This window comes from Colletotrichum costaricense (genome assembly GCF_030867565.1).
Source record: "Colletotrichum costaricense strain IMI 309622 chromosome Unknown Scaffold_21.1, whole genome shotgun sequence".
NCBI classification, from domain to species: Eukaryota; Fungi; Ascomycota; class Sordariomycetes; order Glomerellales; family Glomerellaceae; genus Colletotrichum; species Colletotrichum costaricense.
This window is the reverse complement of record NW_026848250.1, coordinates 677,864-696,274: the sequence shown is the minus strand read 5'-3', so window position 1 is coordinate 696,274 and position 18,411 is coordinate 677,864. Positions and strand designations below refer to the sequence as shown.

Here is an 18,411-nt window from a genome sequence, read left to right as displayed (position 1 = left end):
TCAGAGTTATCCTTTGGGGAACACGGCGCCGAGGTCGGTAAACTCATGCCGACCTACGCATCAGCAAGACCTTAAGCAATAGTGAGGCCGAAGCTGTATTGAATCATGGTATAATACCTAGTGGTAACCGGTGTTCGCTGGCATGTGAAAGTCGGGGCGTTAGCCATTGGCGCCATCGAAATTTGTGAAGTCCATGCCAAGTACATCCATGAACGAGTTAATGTCGTCGAAATCCTCACCCATCTGCCCAAAATTTCCAAAAGCATCGTCCTGGAAAACAACTTCGTCTCTAGTGTCGTTATTCTGTGATAGGATATCCATGTTCTCGCACATTTCTGATGGAAAGGCAAATAGGTCGCCCATATGGCGCTGCACAATCTTTGCTGTTGACAAAGTATGGGAGCCTGCCGTGTCGCTTCTCGTACACGAGGACTCATCAACCCGGTCACCCCCAAAGTCTCGTGGCGCGTCTTTAAACTTTTGCAAAATAGCGCGAGCACCTCCATACTTGGCGCTCATACCCTCAAGAATGGAATGTATAACATCAAGATCTCTGCGGAGTAAGGTCTCTTTCTCTTGCGATTGAGGTTGATGAGATATTAAGACAACACCGACGGCTAATACAAGGAAGGCGTGGTAGTGTATCAGGTGTACAACTCTCTCTCTGCATCGGATCTCGTCATAAAGCCGAGCAGCACAGGATGCAGCAAGGACCGATGCCGGCGAAGTTCTCCACGTCGGCGATGCACTTCTGCTGGCCGTCTGAGTCAGGATGATGGCGACGAAGTAGAAGATGAAAGTCTCGGTGCGTTGTTGATTGAATGGCTTTCTGGTGCCGTCGGGGTTGAAAAGTCGTAAGTCTTCGGGCAAGTCAGCCAGCCAGCCGTAGAGTGATGCGACGACAGCTTCGACTTCTGCCGACGTTGGGCCACCTTTCCTGGATTTTAGGGTGGTGATGACCCCGACGATCTGAATGAGCTTCGTCATCCAAGTTGTAGCAATCGCGCCAAAGTTCTGCACTGAAAAGTCTTCCTCTGAGATCGGCGGTACATCAGTGTCTTCAGGCCTGAGGAGAAGAGGTCGACCCCAGCAGGCTGTCATGAGAATTTCACTCGTCTGCGTCAAGTCATTAATCACGTTTCTTTGAAAGCAATATTCTGGCCGGTGTTTGAGGAAGAGTAAATGCATGATGCTCACCTGAAGATGCCAGAATATTCGCCGCAAGCAACCAGCACCCTGGCGATTGGAATATGATGACTGTTTCTGAAGACCAAGTTGAAGCGCCATTCGCGAAGCCATGCCCGTCCAGTGCCATGGACCATCTAGCGTGACGAGGTAGGGGGAAGACGCGCTCCAGCATGACATCAGGCACAGAGATTTCAGCACCGTCAACTGGTCAGGCTCGAAGCCAATATGAATCAGCGTTTTGGCTTTCTCGTATTGCGAACTCGCGAGACCGACGCTATCCTCTCCGTGTCGCATTAGGCCGCCTGCTAAGCAAACTACTTGCTGGAGAAGCACAGATGCATTTGGGCCGGCAACATCACCGGGGTCGACCACGGAGTAGTAAAATACGACGTGCTCAAAGAACGAGTCCTTCAGAGCCTGTAGTAGGACGGGGTGCGGAAGAATGCTAGCCCCGGTGACTCTTAGAATCGCCTCATTTACACCAACGTTTCCAGTGGCAAGATTGTCTAGCACGACATTGGGTGGTGTCTTGACTGGGTCGTGCATGATGGAGCCTTTGTCAATAAAGCTGCTAGGTCTCCAAACAATATCTCGCTGGAGACTGCTGCTGGTCTCTGAAAGTTTGCTGACTGCCTCTCCTGTTGGGCTGTTCCTCGGGCTGGTCATCTGATCTGACACCGGCAACGAAACAGATGGCGTTCTGATGCCGGCCTCGCCCAAATCAGTCCCCCGCGGGCGCCTCTTCCGGACTCCATTACGGAGACTTATTCTCGCTAGTCAGCATCTCTGTTGCGAGAGCATGCCATGAAGGAGCGAACGTACACGCAGGGAACTTGGGCACGTCGACAATTTCGACACGTCTTATCTTGGCTTACTTGTAAGTCGCATTTTACCTAAATACTTCGTGTTATCTCAGCTCCATGTCGAAATAGAGATATAGATACTTTTGGCTAGGAAGTAGCTTACTTTGCGTGAGTGACATTCAACACACACAATGTTCGCACGGTCCCTTAACGATCGCCGAGGTCTCTCCATACTCTCATTGCCGTGCTCAAAGAGCTTCTCCGTATTCGTTGTGGATGAGGTGGACTTCGACTGGATGCAGACGTGACCTGAGTTTTGATTCTTCAATCCAGGTTGAAAGCTCACGGTGCGGGGCGAAAAGCCTTTTCTATGGAGCCTGTGGGCTGCCGGGAGGCTAGCCGAGGCCCCGGAAGCTCCGGGTTTGCGGGGTGCATGGACCAAGAGTCCCATAAAGAGGGAGTCTGGACTGGCCAAGCTGATCTGGTACAAGCAACGATGAGGATCTAAGACCATGAGTACGACACATCACATTTCATCGAGACGGCCATGTCATGTGACCATCAGGCTAAATTGACAAGAGAAACCTACATGGTATTCAACGTCCCTCTGAAAAATCAATTGCGTTCTATCTGCGGTCCAGGCTTGGGTGGCTAGAACCCATCTTAAAGGATGCATGCTTGCGCTGGTGACGGGTATTTAGACGTTCGAAGGATAGCTGTTGTCTCGGAAACGACACGCGACGAATAGCCGGGTGTGTCGGACCAGGAGTACACCTCCTTGAGCAAAAAGTCGGGTGACCGAGTTTCCCTTTTTTCGGGCTGAAAGGTCATCGGCTTATCTTGATTGATTGAGTTTCGGACTGGCTAGTTTTTCTTTTCCCGGCCCTTGATCGGATTCGATATTGTGCAAGGTGTGGGTGACACGATCCGTTACACCGTGGCTAGGGCAGTGTCTTACAGCGGTCCGCTTCCCGTCAAAAGAATCTAGGGGATGGCCGACGAGCCTCCCAGCCTCGAACCTACTCCCTTCCAAGAGCTTCTGAAGCCAATGTTTGCTCTCCAATCTTCGTCTCATCGTCATTGACTGGTGGTGAGGAAGCTATACGTGAGCCATCGCCCTGCGCCTCCGGCTCAAGGCAGCTCAGGTCATGTTTCATCGCGAGTTCTCAACGGGTTTTTAAGAAAAGGGATAAGGGATGGTGATGGTGATGGTGATGGTGATGGGGACGAAGATAAGGAACAAGGCCAGACCAGAAGTCTTAAAGTACGCAGCTGTTCACGCGCTCAGAAGGTACTAACACGTCTGCTGTTGTATTCAAATCGCTGCTTCTCACTCTCATTTCATGTCCTATACCTTAAGCTGTCTCTCCCGGTTCTCTAGCTTCTTGGGTGTCTTTGAGAACTGTAGATTCGATTTACCGCTCCACACTCATTCCCTTCAATCAGACTTCCGATGCGGCTAGCTATGATATGGATTTTCACATTGTCGCTTCTCGCGGAGCTGACTTACGCCCAAATTAACTTCCCAGTCTCTGGCGTTATGGGCTACTTGGGATGTTATGTCATCACGAACATGGCACAATTTGAAACAATTCAAAATGACGCCAACGTGGAGCCCGAAAGCTGTCAAACTCAATGTTCAACTTTGGTACGCAGATTCGCTGCTTTGATGGGAACTACGTGTCTGTGCAGCCGGGCAGGCATCAATAACCCAGACGCTTATTATGACCCCGAGGAAATGTGCAGTACTCGCTGCAGTGGGAACAACAATGCTCGCTGTGGTGGGTTTGCAGATGGATCAGACCACTACAGCGTGTATTTTGGCTTCCGGGAGGTTCCACCTGTTCCGACTACTACGGAAACGACTGAATCAAGCACGTCGTCGACAGCGTCATCGAACTCGGAGTCCAGCACTGAAGTTTCGTCTTTCACCTTCTTTTCGAACTCATCCTCAACCACCTCAACTTCTTCTTCGACGATCGCATCAACGTCAGAGTCCACCACAGACCCATCCTCAATCTCCCCCCCCTCGACTTCCTCTTTAACTTCCCTGTCATCATCCTCCTCGGCCTCTGATTCAACCTCACCCTTGACTTTATCGTCGACCTCGTCTTCAGACTCTTCTTCGATTCCTTTAACAAGCTCAGAGTCCACAACAGACACATCCTCAACTTCCTCTTCAATCTTATCGACTTCATCGTCAACTCCACCCTCATCATCTCCCTCATCTCCCTCATCGTCCACTCCATCATCTACCTCATCCACGTCCACCTTCTCATCAACTGCGTTAAGTTTCTTATCGACTTCAACCCCTTCGTCAGTCTCTTCTGCAAGCTCATCAAGCTCTTTGTTGTCCCTGTCGTCAACCGCAAGTCCGACGTCCTCTTTCACTTCTTCCGAATCTATCACGGCCTCGTCCCTCACAACTACCAGCATCGAAGTGACCAGCAATACACAGCTCTCTTCAACATCAACCGGGGGTCCATTCGCAAACACGACTAGCTCTTCTACATCTTCAATTTTCCTCACATCATCTACGTCTACGGCTGACACCACTACGTCAAGCACTGAGCCAGCAACGTTCAGTGTTCCAACGTCGTTTTCTCCTTCAATTTCTTCTTCAAGCCTGAGCTCAACGACTTCCACCCTTTCAACGACACTATCATCAAGCAGCTCAACTTCCACAACTGCTCTTTCCACGATCTTTTCTAACTCCTCGACGTCCTCTATAAGCTCAATTTCGACAGGAACGACGTCTTCGACTTTTTTGTCATCTTCAATCAGTCTTGCCTCGTCTGTGAGCTCTCTATCGTCGACAAACTCTCAGTCATCAACGAGTCTCCCCTCAGTGACGTCTGTTTTACCAACGACCTCTCTTTCATCGACAGATATCCCCACGTTGAGTAGCAGCTCGACAACCGAACTGTTCTCTAGTACCGACACACTCGTCACCTTGACTTCTTCTGACTCAACAACGATCCTGACATTCACTTTGAGCGGCACGTCCTCGGATCTTACAAGTCTACTGTCAAGTAGCATAACGGACAGCACCTTTTCTCTCAGTACAACATTCCTCGGTAGTACGACTGTTGCGGCCTCTGAAAGCACAGAGCCCACCAGCAGTTCTTCTATAAGTCCATCGTCAACAAGTGAGACAGTCTCTCTGACTGGTTCATTTGCGAACACGACGTTCACATCAACATCAGCATCTACTTCGAACCCATTGACAAGCAATGTGGATTCCGTCTCAAATCCAACCTCTTCAATCACGCAATCTCCGTCTTTAGACTTGATCACAAGCACGACGTCCGGGTCCCGTTCCATCCAAGCAAGCCAAGATACGAGTTCTTTGAGCTCGACTCCAATCTCGGACCTCACTTCACTATCCGTCGCATCGAACTTGCCAAACATACTGTCATCAACAGCCTCGGCATCGACAACGAATACAGCAACCGTTACAGACAACTTGGCAACGGACGCAACGTTGGCATCACCCACTCCTACGCTTTCTTTTCCATCCGAAAGTCCATCGCCAACTATTTCGGTAGACGGTTCCGCCACATACGGCGTTACATCAATACTTGGACCAACCTTGAGCTCCTCCTTTATTACATCGACCCTATCACCATCGCCAACTTCAGTGTCCATTGTTACAGACCAGCTTTTCCGATTGACCGTATTGCTGGTTGCTGCTGAATCAGCTTTGCCACAGTAACGGAGTTATATATGCCAAGCAGAGTTTTGTTGCTGATTTGTCTTTGAGGGTTGAATTTCGATCACTGGTGTGGGCAGAACTGTTATTAGACGGCCGTCGGCGTTTCGGATATTCCCCAGGGCTAGGCGTAGAGAGGAACACATGAAATGGTCTGCTTAGTTCAGTACAGACAGGGTTCATGTTAGGCGCGGAAATAGACTTGCTTTCGTCCAATGAGACAAATTACCAATTCAGGCCACGGACTCCCGGAAGTCATAGAATTGAGAGGTTCAGTCTCCTTAACTCAATATGGTGAAGTTTGATTAATCGCGGCAAGCTATCATACTAAATTAACAGTATGAGTAGTGTCTAAACTTCAACCATTGGACTTATTTCGACATCTTTGACACAAGGATCAAAAAATGCTGGTGAAGCCTCAAGACTTTTGCGGTGGATATACGTAATTGACATACCACCAATATGTCTCTGTGTATGTGTCTATTTCGTTCCAAAGCCATCATGAGAGCCTTTCGCTCACAATACTTTGTTTTTCCGTTACCTCCAGAGAAGTATTGCTTCGAAGCCAAAGTCTCGGGATCACATCAGTGAAAACTCGTTAGTTACACGCGAATTGCAGAGCGGCTAGTCCAGTTAGATCAAATGTTATTCATAGATCATTATTTTATGCTATGCGAGTCTCTGACAGTTAAACAACGGATTCACGGTGCAAAACAATTCTTGAAGGAACAACCAAACGAGTGACTTCGCTGAATTGCGCAACAGTACCTAATACTTGATCTCGTCCCACATCAATTCTCTTCCAAACTCTAACGCATTTCATTGCGATCTGAACGATGTTTAACACCAGCTCAACTGCTAGTTGGCGATGTTCAGGAAAGCGCCACAACGTTGCCCTCCAGAGCCTGGCTCACCGACACACTACTCGCTGCGCTACCCGCCTGTCCCTGACTGCCGCCCGCGGGCTGAGATCCGGTTTGAGGTGAGCTCATCTGAGGGGAGCCTCTCTGGCCAGACTGGGAGGAGTTTCCTGGAGAACCTGTCTGCGGCGAACCCGTCTGAGGGGCCCCAGTGGCTGGCATAGCTGCTGGAGGGGCGCCACCCATGGGAGGACCCATACCGGGAGGCATCGCCAAAGGGGGGTTGGCTAGCGATACAATTCCCATTCCAACTGAGCCACCAGCTCCGGCAAATGCGGCCATGGCGCTTTGGAGCCCCTCCGCAGGAAGTTTGGAAAGAACGACCTGGCCAAGTGCAGCCGACAACATGTTCTGGTTCATGAAAGATTGGAGAAGCATCGGCGTCATGTTGATCTGGTCGAGCGTCTGGCGCTGGAGCATTGCTGACATGACCATGATCTTCACGCTCTTCGTCAAAGTATCGGCGGCGTTCTGAAGAGCGATGCCGTCAGAGATTCCGATCGGTGAGGTCGGCGCAACATCAGTACGGGCTTGGGCAAGTGCACCTTCTAGTCCCATCATCGCCGGGCCGAGAGCAGAAGCGCTGTTGGGATCGGGTGTCAAAGCCTGATATCGTGTTAGTGAATTGGACCCCTCGATTAGTGTGTAAACAATTCAAAGCCTGTTGTTCGAAGCCAACTTACTCTAATGGCTGTATCCAAGTTCGATGATGCCACTGAAATGGACACGAACGCCCCCTGAATGGTTTGGAGGTCTCTCTTTTGGACATCATTTGCTGGCGCCGCAGCCACAGTGCTGAGCACCAATGAGCCCACGACAAAAAAGGCCCTCATCCTCACGACCTTCGCTGACCAGAGCGAGAGAGATTGAGGGAGAAATGAGTGAAACGAGATCGGAATCAAACAGAACAGATGGACAGGTGCCAGACCGGATTAACAAGTCACTTGGTTCACGCTTACATTCACCAGGGGGCATCAAGGTCTTTTATGAAAATGCAATGAACGTTTAAGATGTTGGGATGTTTCCCACGCCGGACGACGTCCCAAAGATCTGGGTCTCACCGGCAGCCGGCTGGAGTGGACGTATCTGGTAGAGCTTGCTGTGAGCGCTTCAGATCTTGCGACGCTGCGGCATCCGTCCTCTGCAGGTAGACAATCGCGAAGATCCCGTCATACTAGCAAGGTCCACATCAAACCATCTGGAGCTGATCCAGACGCCCGGGTCAGGTTCTGGCCTTGAGCAACTCCCGTTTGAGGGAATAACGGAGCTCCGATCAACGTCGTAGATGGGATGAAACGCCGTCGCGGGTCACAGTTGCCTTGACAGCCTACCAATTCGGGGAACTGGCAGGAGAGTCTGAGGGCTTACTTGGAGACGGAAGTCTGTGCGATTTCTTTATACGGCTTAGAGCAAATAAAGATAGTGATGGCGAATGCGATCAGTAGACTGGCTTCTGTTGCGGGAAGCCTAGCTAAGTCATCGATTGTTAGCATGACCAGCCGGGCGGGCTGCCGAAGTTTATTGAACGTGCCACATCTTGAGGCTGAAGTTGAGATCACTTGATCGGAGAGGAGATTGCTGCCGACTTGCGACGGCCGTCGATGAAAAGCCGGCTCCGAATGGGCAGAGATCTTCTCTGGTAGGATGACCCGCTGTAGCGAGGGATTGGAAACCGGCTCCGAGAGGTAAGGATGAGAGTGGTCCGATTAGCAGTGTTCAACGCTATTTGACTCCCTCAGAACCGAGACCGAGCTACGCAGGCTTATTTGATGCTACCTCTCCCGCCAGTGGATTTCTGTGAGTCTGAGACGGTAATACTCTAAGTCATGCCCTTCGAAGGAACTTAAGAAACCCGTTGCGCTCTCTCGATTCAGGGCATAATAACGCTCAAAATCACTCACCCCAGGCTTGATCTTTTACTACAGATGTTTGCTTGCTTGCTTCGGGCAACGGGGTTCACACCCGTCCATTCACGCCCGTCCGTTCATACAATTACAATGGCAAAAGAGGCTGCACAACCTAAGCGGATGCTACGAAAGAGGACGACTCGCTTCTGGTCGTGCCTCAAGAAGTGTAGTATATGACCAACGTCAGCATCGCATATTCAGCTGTTGACAGAAACCAAGCAGCATATTCGAAAATGCTTCACATGTGAAGCAGGCAGCGGTTTCAAAAGGCAGAAGCAGGAATGGACGATGTTTGAAAATTTATGAGTATCAAGCATGCTCACCACCTATAGCATTCCCTCGCACAAGAGGACGAAAGGTAAGTCATGGGGAAAAGAAAAAAGGCAGGGAAATATACATGTAAAAAACAACCGAGGCCTTCCTCAACCCTGAAGAGACACGCCACCAGAATGTTCAGCATGGCCATAGCCTGCCCAATCATCTTCATCTGTCTCGTTTCCCTCTGCTTCTAAGAAGATGCTCCGGTTTTCTTCTGATAAGGATTGAAAATCGTCCATGTCGGCTGGGTTAACGAGAGTTAAGTCTCCCAATGCGGACGCTAGCCCATCCATGTTTGGCTGACCATTGGTTTTCAGCGACTGATGTGTTGGGTAAGATGAGTGAGTGTCTGAGTCAAATCTTTTGCCATCGGGTATTTTCTCTCTCAAAGCGCGAAGTGCATCCTCTCTAATCTTGCTGACGACCTTGTCGAGCACGCTGTCTCTCTCATTCGCTTCAGCCAAGTCGTTGGCAAAAAGATTCGGGATAGTCCAATTTGAGTAGACATTCTTGTGTCCGGGACGAACTTGGATGTCTGTATTATGAGCAGCGAAGTAATATTCGCACAGCCGGCAGGTAGGTTTACTGCAGCCTATAAATTTGACGTCGTCGAAGAACGGGATGTGATAGCGATTTCGGCAATACTCTTGATCCAGATAATGCAATAACAAAATTTCGCAATGAACTATGGGTTTGAAAGACGTCCTTTGACACTGATGCATGATGGACTCATCCAAGCCACAGACCTGAAGAGTTTTGGCCTGTTCGAGAGTCGTATCACGGTCCGCCGAGTTTCCCATCATTTTCCTGATAATATTGTCCGCCGAACGCCTCTTTTGTTGCGTCTTCATACCCATATGGCTTTGGAGTGTGTCCATCGGATTATTCATGGGTATACTTGACGGCAGCCATGTTATTTCGAAATTTTCGAACAGGTCCGGGTGGAGACGTCTGCGGCCGGAAATGATAGCCCGAATAGCACCGTGATACGAAGAAAGCCGTCCGATGAAGTGGTGTAGCTGACACCAGCGCTCGGACTCGTTGAAGCGTCCTTCCCGGGCTCTTTCAATGACCGATTCGTACATCAGACTTTTGCGAAAGGTGTTTGCAGCTAAAATCAGGTGTTCACCGTTGCGAGCGACTGCATTGTAATAAGGGGCCGATTTAGCATTACTCTTCCAAACATCAAGGGAAGCCTAGACCAGACTTACACCCTTCACTGCCATCCAAAGGCACCTCGGTCTTGGTCAAAGCTTGGAGATATTCTAGCTCATCGAGTAGAGGGTCTCCTAGAGAAACAACTATTTGATCAACCAAGTTGGATAGTTGAACACCAAAGACGCCACTGACTTGGTCAAGGGAAACATACCCGCGTCCAAGGACCTAGCCTTCAATTCTTTGATGCATTGATTCAGTCGTTGGTTAAGTCGCGACTTTTACAGAGTAACTCGCTGCTTATGAAATAGGAGTATGTCGCGAATAAGTTCGCGAAAGACCGGGGACCTATCATCGTCTCCAACGTCGACGCGATTCCGTGAACCCATTTTGTCAAGGAGGATTTGGATGGTCGTGGCTGCATATTGAGCATCTTCCGAGCTCCGCTGGTTGGATGAAAAGATGTATTGCACCTTGTCAGGCTTCTGAATGATGGCAAGGGATGTGATCGTGGACCCGAATGGTCGGTTATCACAGACTTGAGCCACTTTGTTGATAAAGAACTCCAGAATTGTTCGAGAGCTGCCGTCGGGTACGCCCATTTCAGCAGCATGCCGATATTGTCCATTCTGCATCCTTCTACAGGCCTCATTAAGACCACATAGCAGGACCAAAGCCTCGTACAACCAAACCGACCTATCTCGAAGTTTGACAGCGATCACACCAATGCCTTCTACCGCCACGGTTCCTTTCGATTCAGGTATTAGTAAACTAGTTTCGGATCATGAGGGAGAGTCTCGTAAGTTCGTGTCTACGGGGAACTACCGGGTTCCCCGACATCAATTCCTTGCTTGCCATCGTAGACAAGCCCAGTACCTAGGCCGTATTATGTTCTGGCAATCAACGGAGAATCTACTTCGTAACACAGATTTCTTTCCCCAAAGGTTTGGCGAAAATGAGTTTCAAAACCGTTGAGAACGAAAGCCCAAGCGCTTTCATTTATGGGAGCCTAACCCGCCAGAACTCCGCCAACACTCGGTTGCCTAAAGGAAGGCAGAGGAAGTCGGCAGCATTGAGTCCAATACAGCCGAGGACACATCCACTCGCACTTGATCCTTGATGCAACATGCCGGTTTGATGTATCAAAATGCAGAACGAGACCACCAACATTGGATGTGCGGTGTCTTCCAACCACTTAGCTTGTCTGCCGGCCACACTTGAGGTTGCCTTGCCTGCCCCCAAGCCGCATCTCACCGAAAACCCGATAACTCCATCGGCATTATGATTGGCTTCAGCTGTTTTGGCCAGAAGCTAGTTAACAGCTAAGGTCCGAGGCCGACCGCTCTAATGCACACTTCGACATGACCATTGGCCGATGGAAGCGCGAACAATGTGCTGAGGTTGGCGTCAGGCTTTAGGTACTATTCGACACGTAAGATTGGATCTCTACGCCTGGCTTCCAAGCCAGTATCGGCGAGTTTATCCTCACCATTTCCAACAACATAGTACGCCTTTCTACCAGTACCTCAACTTAATAGGTTATCTGGTGCTATATGGCGTAAGTTGTTCGTCATGTTATCGAACCAACAGCGCTACCTTTCATAGTGAATGGAAATTGGAGAACTAACGTCAGGGCATCTCTCATCGCTCGTACTCTGTGACTATATCATGTGAGACTTGCGCCCTGCTTTGGAATTGTCCCATTCAGTCCTTCATATCCTTCCGGGACAAAGCAAGACCCCAGTACCACCCTATGTCATTTTGAGCCGTTCGCCGAGCCTTTTCAATAACATTAATCAGCGCTTTACACAACCTGTCCATTCTGAGTTGTAAATGATCATTTTGGAACTCAGAGTGACCCCTTTAAGCCAGTGCAGGCGTGTAAGAAACGGAGTCGATGGAACTAATGTGCGAGACCGCTGCAAAACTTGGCCTGAATGGCGGGGACAAGATTTTACATTCCTCGAATTCCAAGGACGTCTCACTCGGTCGTGGTAGCTTACAACGCTGTGAGTTTCGTTTCCTGGTCGCTCTATGTCGTCCAAACGGCACATGGAGGGGGACACACTGCTGATTAGGCTGTAGTCCATAATTTTGGCAGCGTCAGCTTGGATATTGGCGCAATGAACAATTACGCGCAAGAAGCCCCTCATGAGTACGAGCTCTTTGAAGAAGTCGACCAAGGGGGTTTCCATTTTGAAGACGGGAGCCATATGAATGCCGAGAATTTACCTTCTCAGGATAGGGGCCATCACTTGGGCATCCCAATGTTCGGTGGATCAACCGATGATTCACACAACTCTATGTCCTTCGTCCCCATTTCCGGAACTGCAACCTCAGGATATTAGACTCCTGAAGGTGGATGGTCGCAGAACGAGAGTCACTGTCCCGACGTGCGACCATCGCAGGTTCCAGAAGAGTGGAAGTTACAAGACGAAGAAGCAATGATACTGGCCGAACGTACAATGGAGGAAACCAAGTATGAATGTAGCAGATGTGGGAAAGGCTTCCCTAGACAACACAATCTCAAGTAGGTCGTGGGGTTCCCAGTACTACGTTTGGGATGGAAGTAGAGCTAATAATGATACAGCAAACATATGAAAAGACATACGAAGCCATACAAGTGTCTATTTAGCATGCCGAGAGCCACTCCTGATCGATGCCCAGCTAAGTTTGCGGAGAAGAAAGACCTCCTTCGTCACCGAAACACCAACCATGTAAGAGTCGACGGACCATACAAGTGCCCTGACTGCGGGGAAGAACTAGGAAGGTCAGACTATGTATCGCGTCACCTCAATGAGTCTTGCCGCATGAGAAAAGGTGATAAACAGGCGCCGTGTAGGTAAGGCAAGTCTTGGTGGTGGACTTCATACTTCTGGAGTTACCTTGCTTCGCGGTTCCTTGTTTGCGACTTCATTCTTCATTCTCGCCGGACCTGCGCTGCTCTTTCATTCCTCGGTTGACATTCCCCGCAACGGTCTTGGGAATCTTTCCCGAATGAGATTTCAGAACGTCGCTCGATCAGTTGTTCGTGTGCTGGCCCCTACACTCTTTAGAACACGTAGTATTGATTCAATGGCTCTTACGGATACAACCTCCCTCAGGCATTCGTCGTGTTCTGCTTGTTGATTCGTGATCTGAACAGTCAACCAGCCGACACAGGTAGGAAGCAAACCCCACCACCTCACTGCCTGCGGCAAGACGCAGTTTGACGAACATGCCCTCGATCCGGGCCTCTGGTAGCTCGTACTAGCAACAACTTTAATCTAGTTAATGTTAGCGCAAAGATAGCCGCGAGCGGAAAAACGCATGGCATGATGCGCATTATTTCGGGCAGTGATCATGATCATTCATTGGACGGAGCCGAGAGCGGAAAGAGGATGTCTCAGGACTGGCAAGTTCATTGGTCGTGCAGGAATGTCAACTTCCATCGTCAGATGAGCGCCGAGAGCCCGAGACGCCAGCCGCAAACAGAGGTGTAGAAGTAAACAGAGGCTGCTTTTGATGCGATGATATGTGGCAAAATGGAAACATGGTCAACAAATCTTCAAAATCACTCATTCCAATGTTGCGGATCTTAAATAGCGGGGTTTGCCCGCGGAAGCCAAGGACTCTGTTGCTCCATCGTCTTAAGGATTCCTTGACCAAAGATCAAAGATGAAGTGGAGTGCTTCCCTCACGATTGCGCTTGCCGCGTTGCGGCAGGTTGCTGCTACGAACTCAACATCATGCACCCCGAGGCTAATCAGCTACTGGATCAACGCCAACGCCTCCATCTCAACGGTCGAGTCGGTCGATGCGGGCAACGGCTTCTCCGAGGAGGGCAACGTCGCCTTCCCGGGTAATGTCACGAACTTGCCCAGTCTCTGCGCCGTGAGCTTCATCGCAAAGACATCGGAAGGAAATGAGTACAAGTTTGCCATGTTCCTGCCAGACGAGTGGAACAACAAGATCCTTACTGTTGGGAACGATGGCTTTTCGGGAGGCGTCAACGCTCCGGCCATGGCCGTCGGCGTCAAGTACGGCTTCGTCACACTTGGAACCGATGCCGGTCACAACTCTACCCAGAGCAACCTCACCTGGGCGCTGAACAACAATGGAGCCAAGCTCGACTACGGACACAGGGCGTTGCACAACTCTCTCGCACTGGCTCAGAGAGTTGTTGAGAAGTACTACGGTCTGGCTCCTACTGCGTCTTACTTCTCCGGCACGTCAGACGGCGGTCGACAGGGTCTCAAGGCTGCTGAGACGTACCCTCGTGACTACTCGGCGCTCTTGATCGGTGCCCCGGCTTGGTGGCAGAGCCATTTGCAAAGCTGGAGGATCGCGATTGGTATCACCAACCTGCCCACCGATAATGCGAAGCATATCCCAGCCGAGAAGTTCACCGTGATTGGCGATGCCGTTAGAAAGCAGTGCGACGCAGCGGACGGAGTCGAGGACAGCATCGTCAGCGACCCCGCCAACTGCACTATCAACTATGACCTCTTCACCTGCGGTAAAGATGGTGTGGACGCGACAGCTTGTCTGTTCGCTGAGCAAGTCACCGTCGCTCAGGCGCTGTACGCTGACTACAAGGTCAACGACGAAACTGTCTTCCCTGGCGTCAGCCCCTCCTCCGAGTACGGATGGGGTTCGCTGCTGGGTGGCGGTAACGGTTCTGAGCCGAACGAGGTGGCCGTCGGCTACATGAAGTATTTCCTCTTCAATGACGCGGAGTGGGCGTGGTCAAGCTACAACGAGACTGTCCCCGCGTACGCCAACGAAACGAACCCCGGCGAACTAGACGTCAACACCTTCAACCTAACCAAGTTCTCCAGCCTCGGCGGCAAGATCATCATGTACCACGGCCTATCCGATGCTGATGTTCCGGCTAAGGCATCGCAGGTCTACTACGACAAGGTTGTTGCGCAGTCCGGCGGCGACGTCGAGGCCGTTCGCGCTTGGTTCCGTCTCTTCTTCCTCCCAGGACTGGAGCACAAGACCACAACCGTCGACGCGCCTTGGTACATCGCTGGACCGGGACAGGCGGAACAGCTTCTCGGCGGTGGCAACTACTCGGTGCCAGGCTATTCCGACGCGACACACGATGCGCTTCTTGCGCTCCAGCAGTGGGTTGACGGCGGTGCCGCGCCGGACTCGCTCATCGCAACAACGTGGAAGAACGCGACTGATCCGACTACTGAGGTCCTAAGACAGAGGCCGATTTGCCCGTACCCATCAACCCAAAAGTTCACCAGCGGTGGTGATCAGTCGAAGGCTGAGAGTTTCACGTGCTCAACTTAGAGTAACAGTGAGTTGATGGCATTGAGTCAAAAAGAATGATCAAAAAGACAGCGGCAGGCGATTGTGGCCAGCCGGAAGCGGCGTTAGGAGCTGGAGTACTGCATAATAGCAATAATGTTTAATGTGATACAAAATGGAGGAAAGACTCCAGTCAATGCATTTAGTGGTTAACTGAATAAGACCTCGTATCAGCGCCACGTGACCCCGCGCCAGTTTGCTGACAATGCAACCAGACGGATCCGACGCGTCGCCACTTTGCAACCATCAATGCCATGCGAGTGGAGGGGCATCATCAATCCTCACCCATGTGACGTGAAACTATCAGCACCGGCAATATACTCCACCAACACACACGGCATTGACTAAGGAGACATGCCTTTCCCGATAGTTGCTCCGGCATCTCCATACGCTTCTCTTAACAAGTTGTCCATCATTTCAGGATGACGGCATCGGCGACAGGCCCGCCGTCCCTCGACGAGGTGCCAGAAGATGCCCATGGGGATTCGGAGCATGACACCCTCAAATACTCCCTCTTGGGTCCATCTCTTACAAAAGCTGGGCAGGATGCTGTCGATCAGACCAAGGTATGTCTCCAGCCTGCCCTATGGCGGGGTGCCAATCTCCCTAACAGTGGCCTACCAGGTATCCGATATCATCTACAATGCCTCGAAAGGATCAAAATTCTTCAATCGTGAAGAAGAACGCGACAAAACCTTGACAAAAAAGATTGAACAGATCCTCGAAAAGAAACGCCACCTCGAGAAGCAAGACCTCAGTCGAGAACTTCGCCTCGCTGACCAGCTCATCACACAGTTGGAGATGTCCCGAGACCTGACTCAATACATCGTGCATGTCGACTGCGATGCGTTTTATGCTGCCGTTGAACTCCTAGACCGGCCCGAACTCAAAGATATCCCCTTCGCTGTTGGCGGCGGTGTTCTGACAACGTGTAATTACGTTGCGCGAAAGTATGGATGTCGGAGCGGGATGGCTGGGTTCGTCGCCAAGAAGCTATGTCCCGAATTGGTCCTGCTCAAGCTCAACTTTGAGAAATACACTGCAAAGGCACACGAGGTCCGCGAGATCCTAGTCGAATACGACCCTCGATTCGAGAGTGCGAGTATTGATGAGGCGTACTTGAATATTACGGAATACTGCACGAATAAGGGAATCGAGCCGGCCGAAGCCGTGGAGCAGATGCGGCGAGAGGTCCACGAGAGAACCAAGATCACAGTGTCAGCGGGTATCGCAGCAAATGCGAAGCTTGCCAAGATCTGTTCAAACATGAACAAGCCAAACGGCCAGTTTGTTCTGCCAAATGATCGAGGCGAAATCTTGCGTTTCATGGCGAAGCTTTCCCCCAGAAAAGTCAATGGTGTTGGTCGTGTGCTTGAGCGGCAATTGGCCGAAATTGGTATCAAGACTTGCGCAGACATCTATCCTTATCGTCAATTCCTCCGACCGCTCTTTGGCGACAAGGCGTACGAATTCCTGATCAATGTCTATCTTGGCCTGGGGCGCACCAAAATCCAGCCGGCAGAGGAGTACGAGAGGAAGAGTGTCGGTACCGAGAGCACTTTCAAAGATATGTCTGATCCTCAGCAATTCAGAGAAAAGCTCAAGTGGACTGCGGAGGAGCTGGAGAAGGATATGAAGAGGGCAGAAGTCAAGGGTCGCACGCTGGTTCTCAAGGTGAAGCTTCACACGTACGAGGTCTTCACGCGACAAATCGTCTTACCAAGAGCAATATGTCTGGCTGGCGACCTTTATCATTTCTCCGTTCCCATCTTGGCGAAGTTGGAGGAGGAAATGCCGGGGATGATGCTGCGCCTAATGGGCCTACGATGCACCCACCTTGTCAGCACGAAGAAGCCAGATACGATGGCATTCTTTGGTTTCAGACCACGAAGACCTGATGCCCTGGCATCACCCGAGAAGGCCCCCAGGCTTGTGCACTTTGGAGCCAGCGGTGAACTTGACGATGACGGCTGGGAGCGGTGGCCTGAAGAATCACTTTTGGGGCTTGACAATCATGAGGATTTCCGAGCGGTTGACATCGAGAGCGATGGTACGAACATCGACAGCGACCCAAGCCCAGCTAGGAGACACGGCAAGGAGATTCTACCCAATCCTGTGCGGGAATACGCACCCGTCAACGATGAGATGTGGGATTGCCCAATTTGCAATCGCCCACAAGCGCCGGATGAACGGCAGTTCAACGAGCACATCGACCTCTGCCTTTCAAGACAGACCATTCGCGAAGCCGTGCATGAGGACATGCCCCCTGCGCCGCTCTCGAGGTCGACGACGCCGGACGTAAAAAAGGTCAAGGTCGGTGGAGAAAAGAAACGCGGCAGACCACCCGCGAGACCGCCGAGTGACGACCCGCGGCAGAAGAAGCTTTGTTTTGGATGAGCTGTGATGACAACCCTCACTAGATGATACCCGTAATATTACATGATCTCAATAGCTTTGCCGGGCGTGGAGAGGCCTAGTCACCCCACCGTGCCTTTGTCTGCCACGAGTCAAACTCGGTACCCCGGACGGCGATTCACTTCTTCCTCCTGGGCATTTCTGTTACTCACACTATCCGCCATGATCACATACTGGCATCCTTGAACACGACAATTGCAGAAAAGTTCTCAAGTTGAGGTGGCAAAAGCCGGCGAACATTTCGCTCCGGGGACCTGCATGTTCATGTCCGCGCTAGCTAGCGCGCGATGGGGACGCCACGGCTCCTTTAGCCTTCAGCGCTTGGGGCCTTCGTGATCCAATAAAGCAAGGCATCGAGAGATGTCCTATGAAACTTTCCAACCCATGCGTTGGATTCCTCACAGATCGACAGGAGTGATCTCGCTTTCCAGATAGATCCATTGTCTTTTTGTGCGCCTCTTCGCGGATAAGCATTCAAGATCCGTGATATTTTTCTCCGTGCGTCTATCGTGCACCACAGTTCTTTCTTTGAACGCATGAGGCTTACGTTGGTCCGAAGGCATGCCGTTGCAATTTAACCAACTGGGCCAGAAAACGGCGCAACGCCGCGCCCTCTCACGATCGCTCACTTGCAGGATCCTCCTCTCGACTGGGTTATCATGGCGCCAACGTTGCAAGCAAGTGAATAG

The 18,411-nt window shown here is 50.9% G+C and overlaps 7 protein-coding genes across 7 annotated transcripts; 3 read left to right on the top strand and 4 right to left on the bottom strand.

Annotated features, from left to right (window-relative positions):
* Positions 1–159: 159 nt before the first annotated feature.
* Positions 160–1,854, bottom strand: CCOS01_14755 (uncharacterized protein; the record flags this gene model as incomplete). The annotated part of the gene is made up of 1 exon (XM_060462898.1): positions 160–1,854. One exon carries the CDS (start codon positions 1,852–1,854, stop codon positions 160–162), a length of 1,695 nt encoding a protein of 564 aa, XP_060306729.1.
* Positions 1,855–3,797: 1,943 nt separating this feature from the next.
* On the bottom strand, positions 3,798–5,639 carry CCOS01_14754 (uncharacterized protein; the record flags this gene model as incomplete). The annotated part of the gene is made up of 2 exons (XM_060462897.1): positions 3,798–4,786; positions 4,856–5,639. The coding sequence occupies 2 exons, from the start codon at positions 5,637–5,639 to the stop codon at positions 3,798–3,800; spliced, it is 1,773 nt and encodes a 590-aa protein (XP_060306728.1).
* Positions 5,640–6,575: 936 nt separating this feature from the next.
* On the bottom strand, positions 6,576–7,456 carry CCOS01_14753 (uncharacterized protein; the record flags this gene model as incomplete). The annotated part of the gene is made up of 2 exons (XM_060462896.1): positions 6,576–7,229; positions 7,307–7,456. The coding sequence occupies 2 exons, from the start codon at positions 7,454–7,456 to the stop codon at positions 6,576–6,578; spliced, it is 804 nt and encodes a 267-aa protein (XP_060306727.1).
* A 1,496-nt stretch (positions 7,457–8,952) lies between these two features.
* Positions 8,953–9,933, bottom strand: CCOS01_14752 (uncharacterized protein; the record flags this gene model as incomplete). Its single annotated transcript, XM_060462895.1, has 1 exon — positions 8,953–9,933. The coding sequence occupies one exon, from the start codon at positions 9,931–9,933 to the stop codon at positions 8,953–8,955; it is 981 nt and encodes a 326-aa protein (XP_060306726.1).
* Positions 9,934–12,126: 2,193 nt separating this feature from the next.
* CCOS01_14751 (uncharacterized protein) lies at positions 12,127–12,351 on the top strand (the record flags this gene model as incomplete). The annotated part of the gene is made up of 1 exon (XM_060462894.1): positions 12,127–12,351. The coding sequence occupies one exon, from the start codon at positions 12,127–12,129 to the stop codon at positions 12,349–12,351; it is 225 nt and encodes a 74-aa protein (XP_060306725.1).
* Positions 12,352–12,447: 96 nt separating this feature from the next.
* CCOS01_14750 (uncharacterized protein) lies at positions 12,448–12,849 on the top strand (the record flags this gene model as incomplete). The annotated part of the gene is made up of 2 exons (XM_060462893.1): positions 12,448–12,533; positions 12,594–12,849. The coding sequence occupies 2 exons, from the start codon at positions 12,448–12,450 to the stop codon at positions 12,847–12,849; spliced, it is 342 nt and encodes a 113-aa protein (XP_060306724.1).
* An 811-nt stretch (positions 12,850–13,660) lies between these two features.
* CCOS01_14749 (impB/mucB/samB family protein) lies at positions 13,661–17,704 on the top strand (the record flags this gene model as incomplete). The annotated part of the gene is made up of 3 exons (XM_060462892.1): positions 13,661–15,276; positions 15,729–15,873; positions 15,932–17,704. The coding sequence occupies 3 exons, from the start codon at positions 13,661–13,663 to the stop codon at positions 17,702–17,704; spliced, it is 3,534 nt and encodes a 1,177-aa protein (XP_060306723.1).
* Positions 17,705–18,411: the final 707 nt, after the last annotated feature.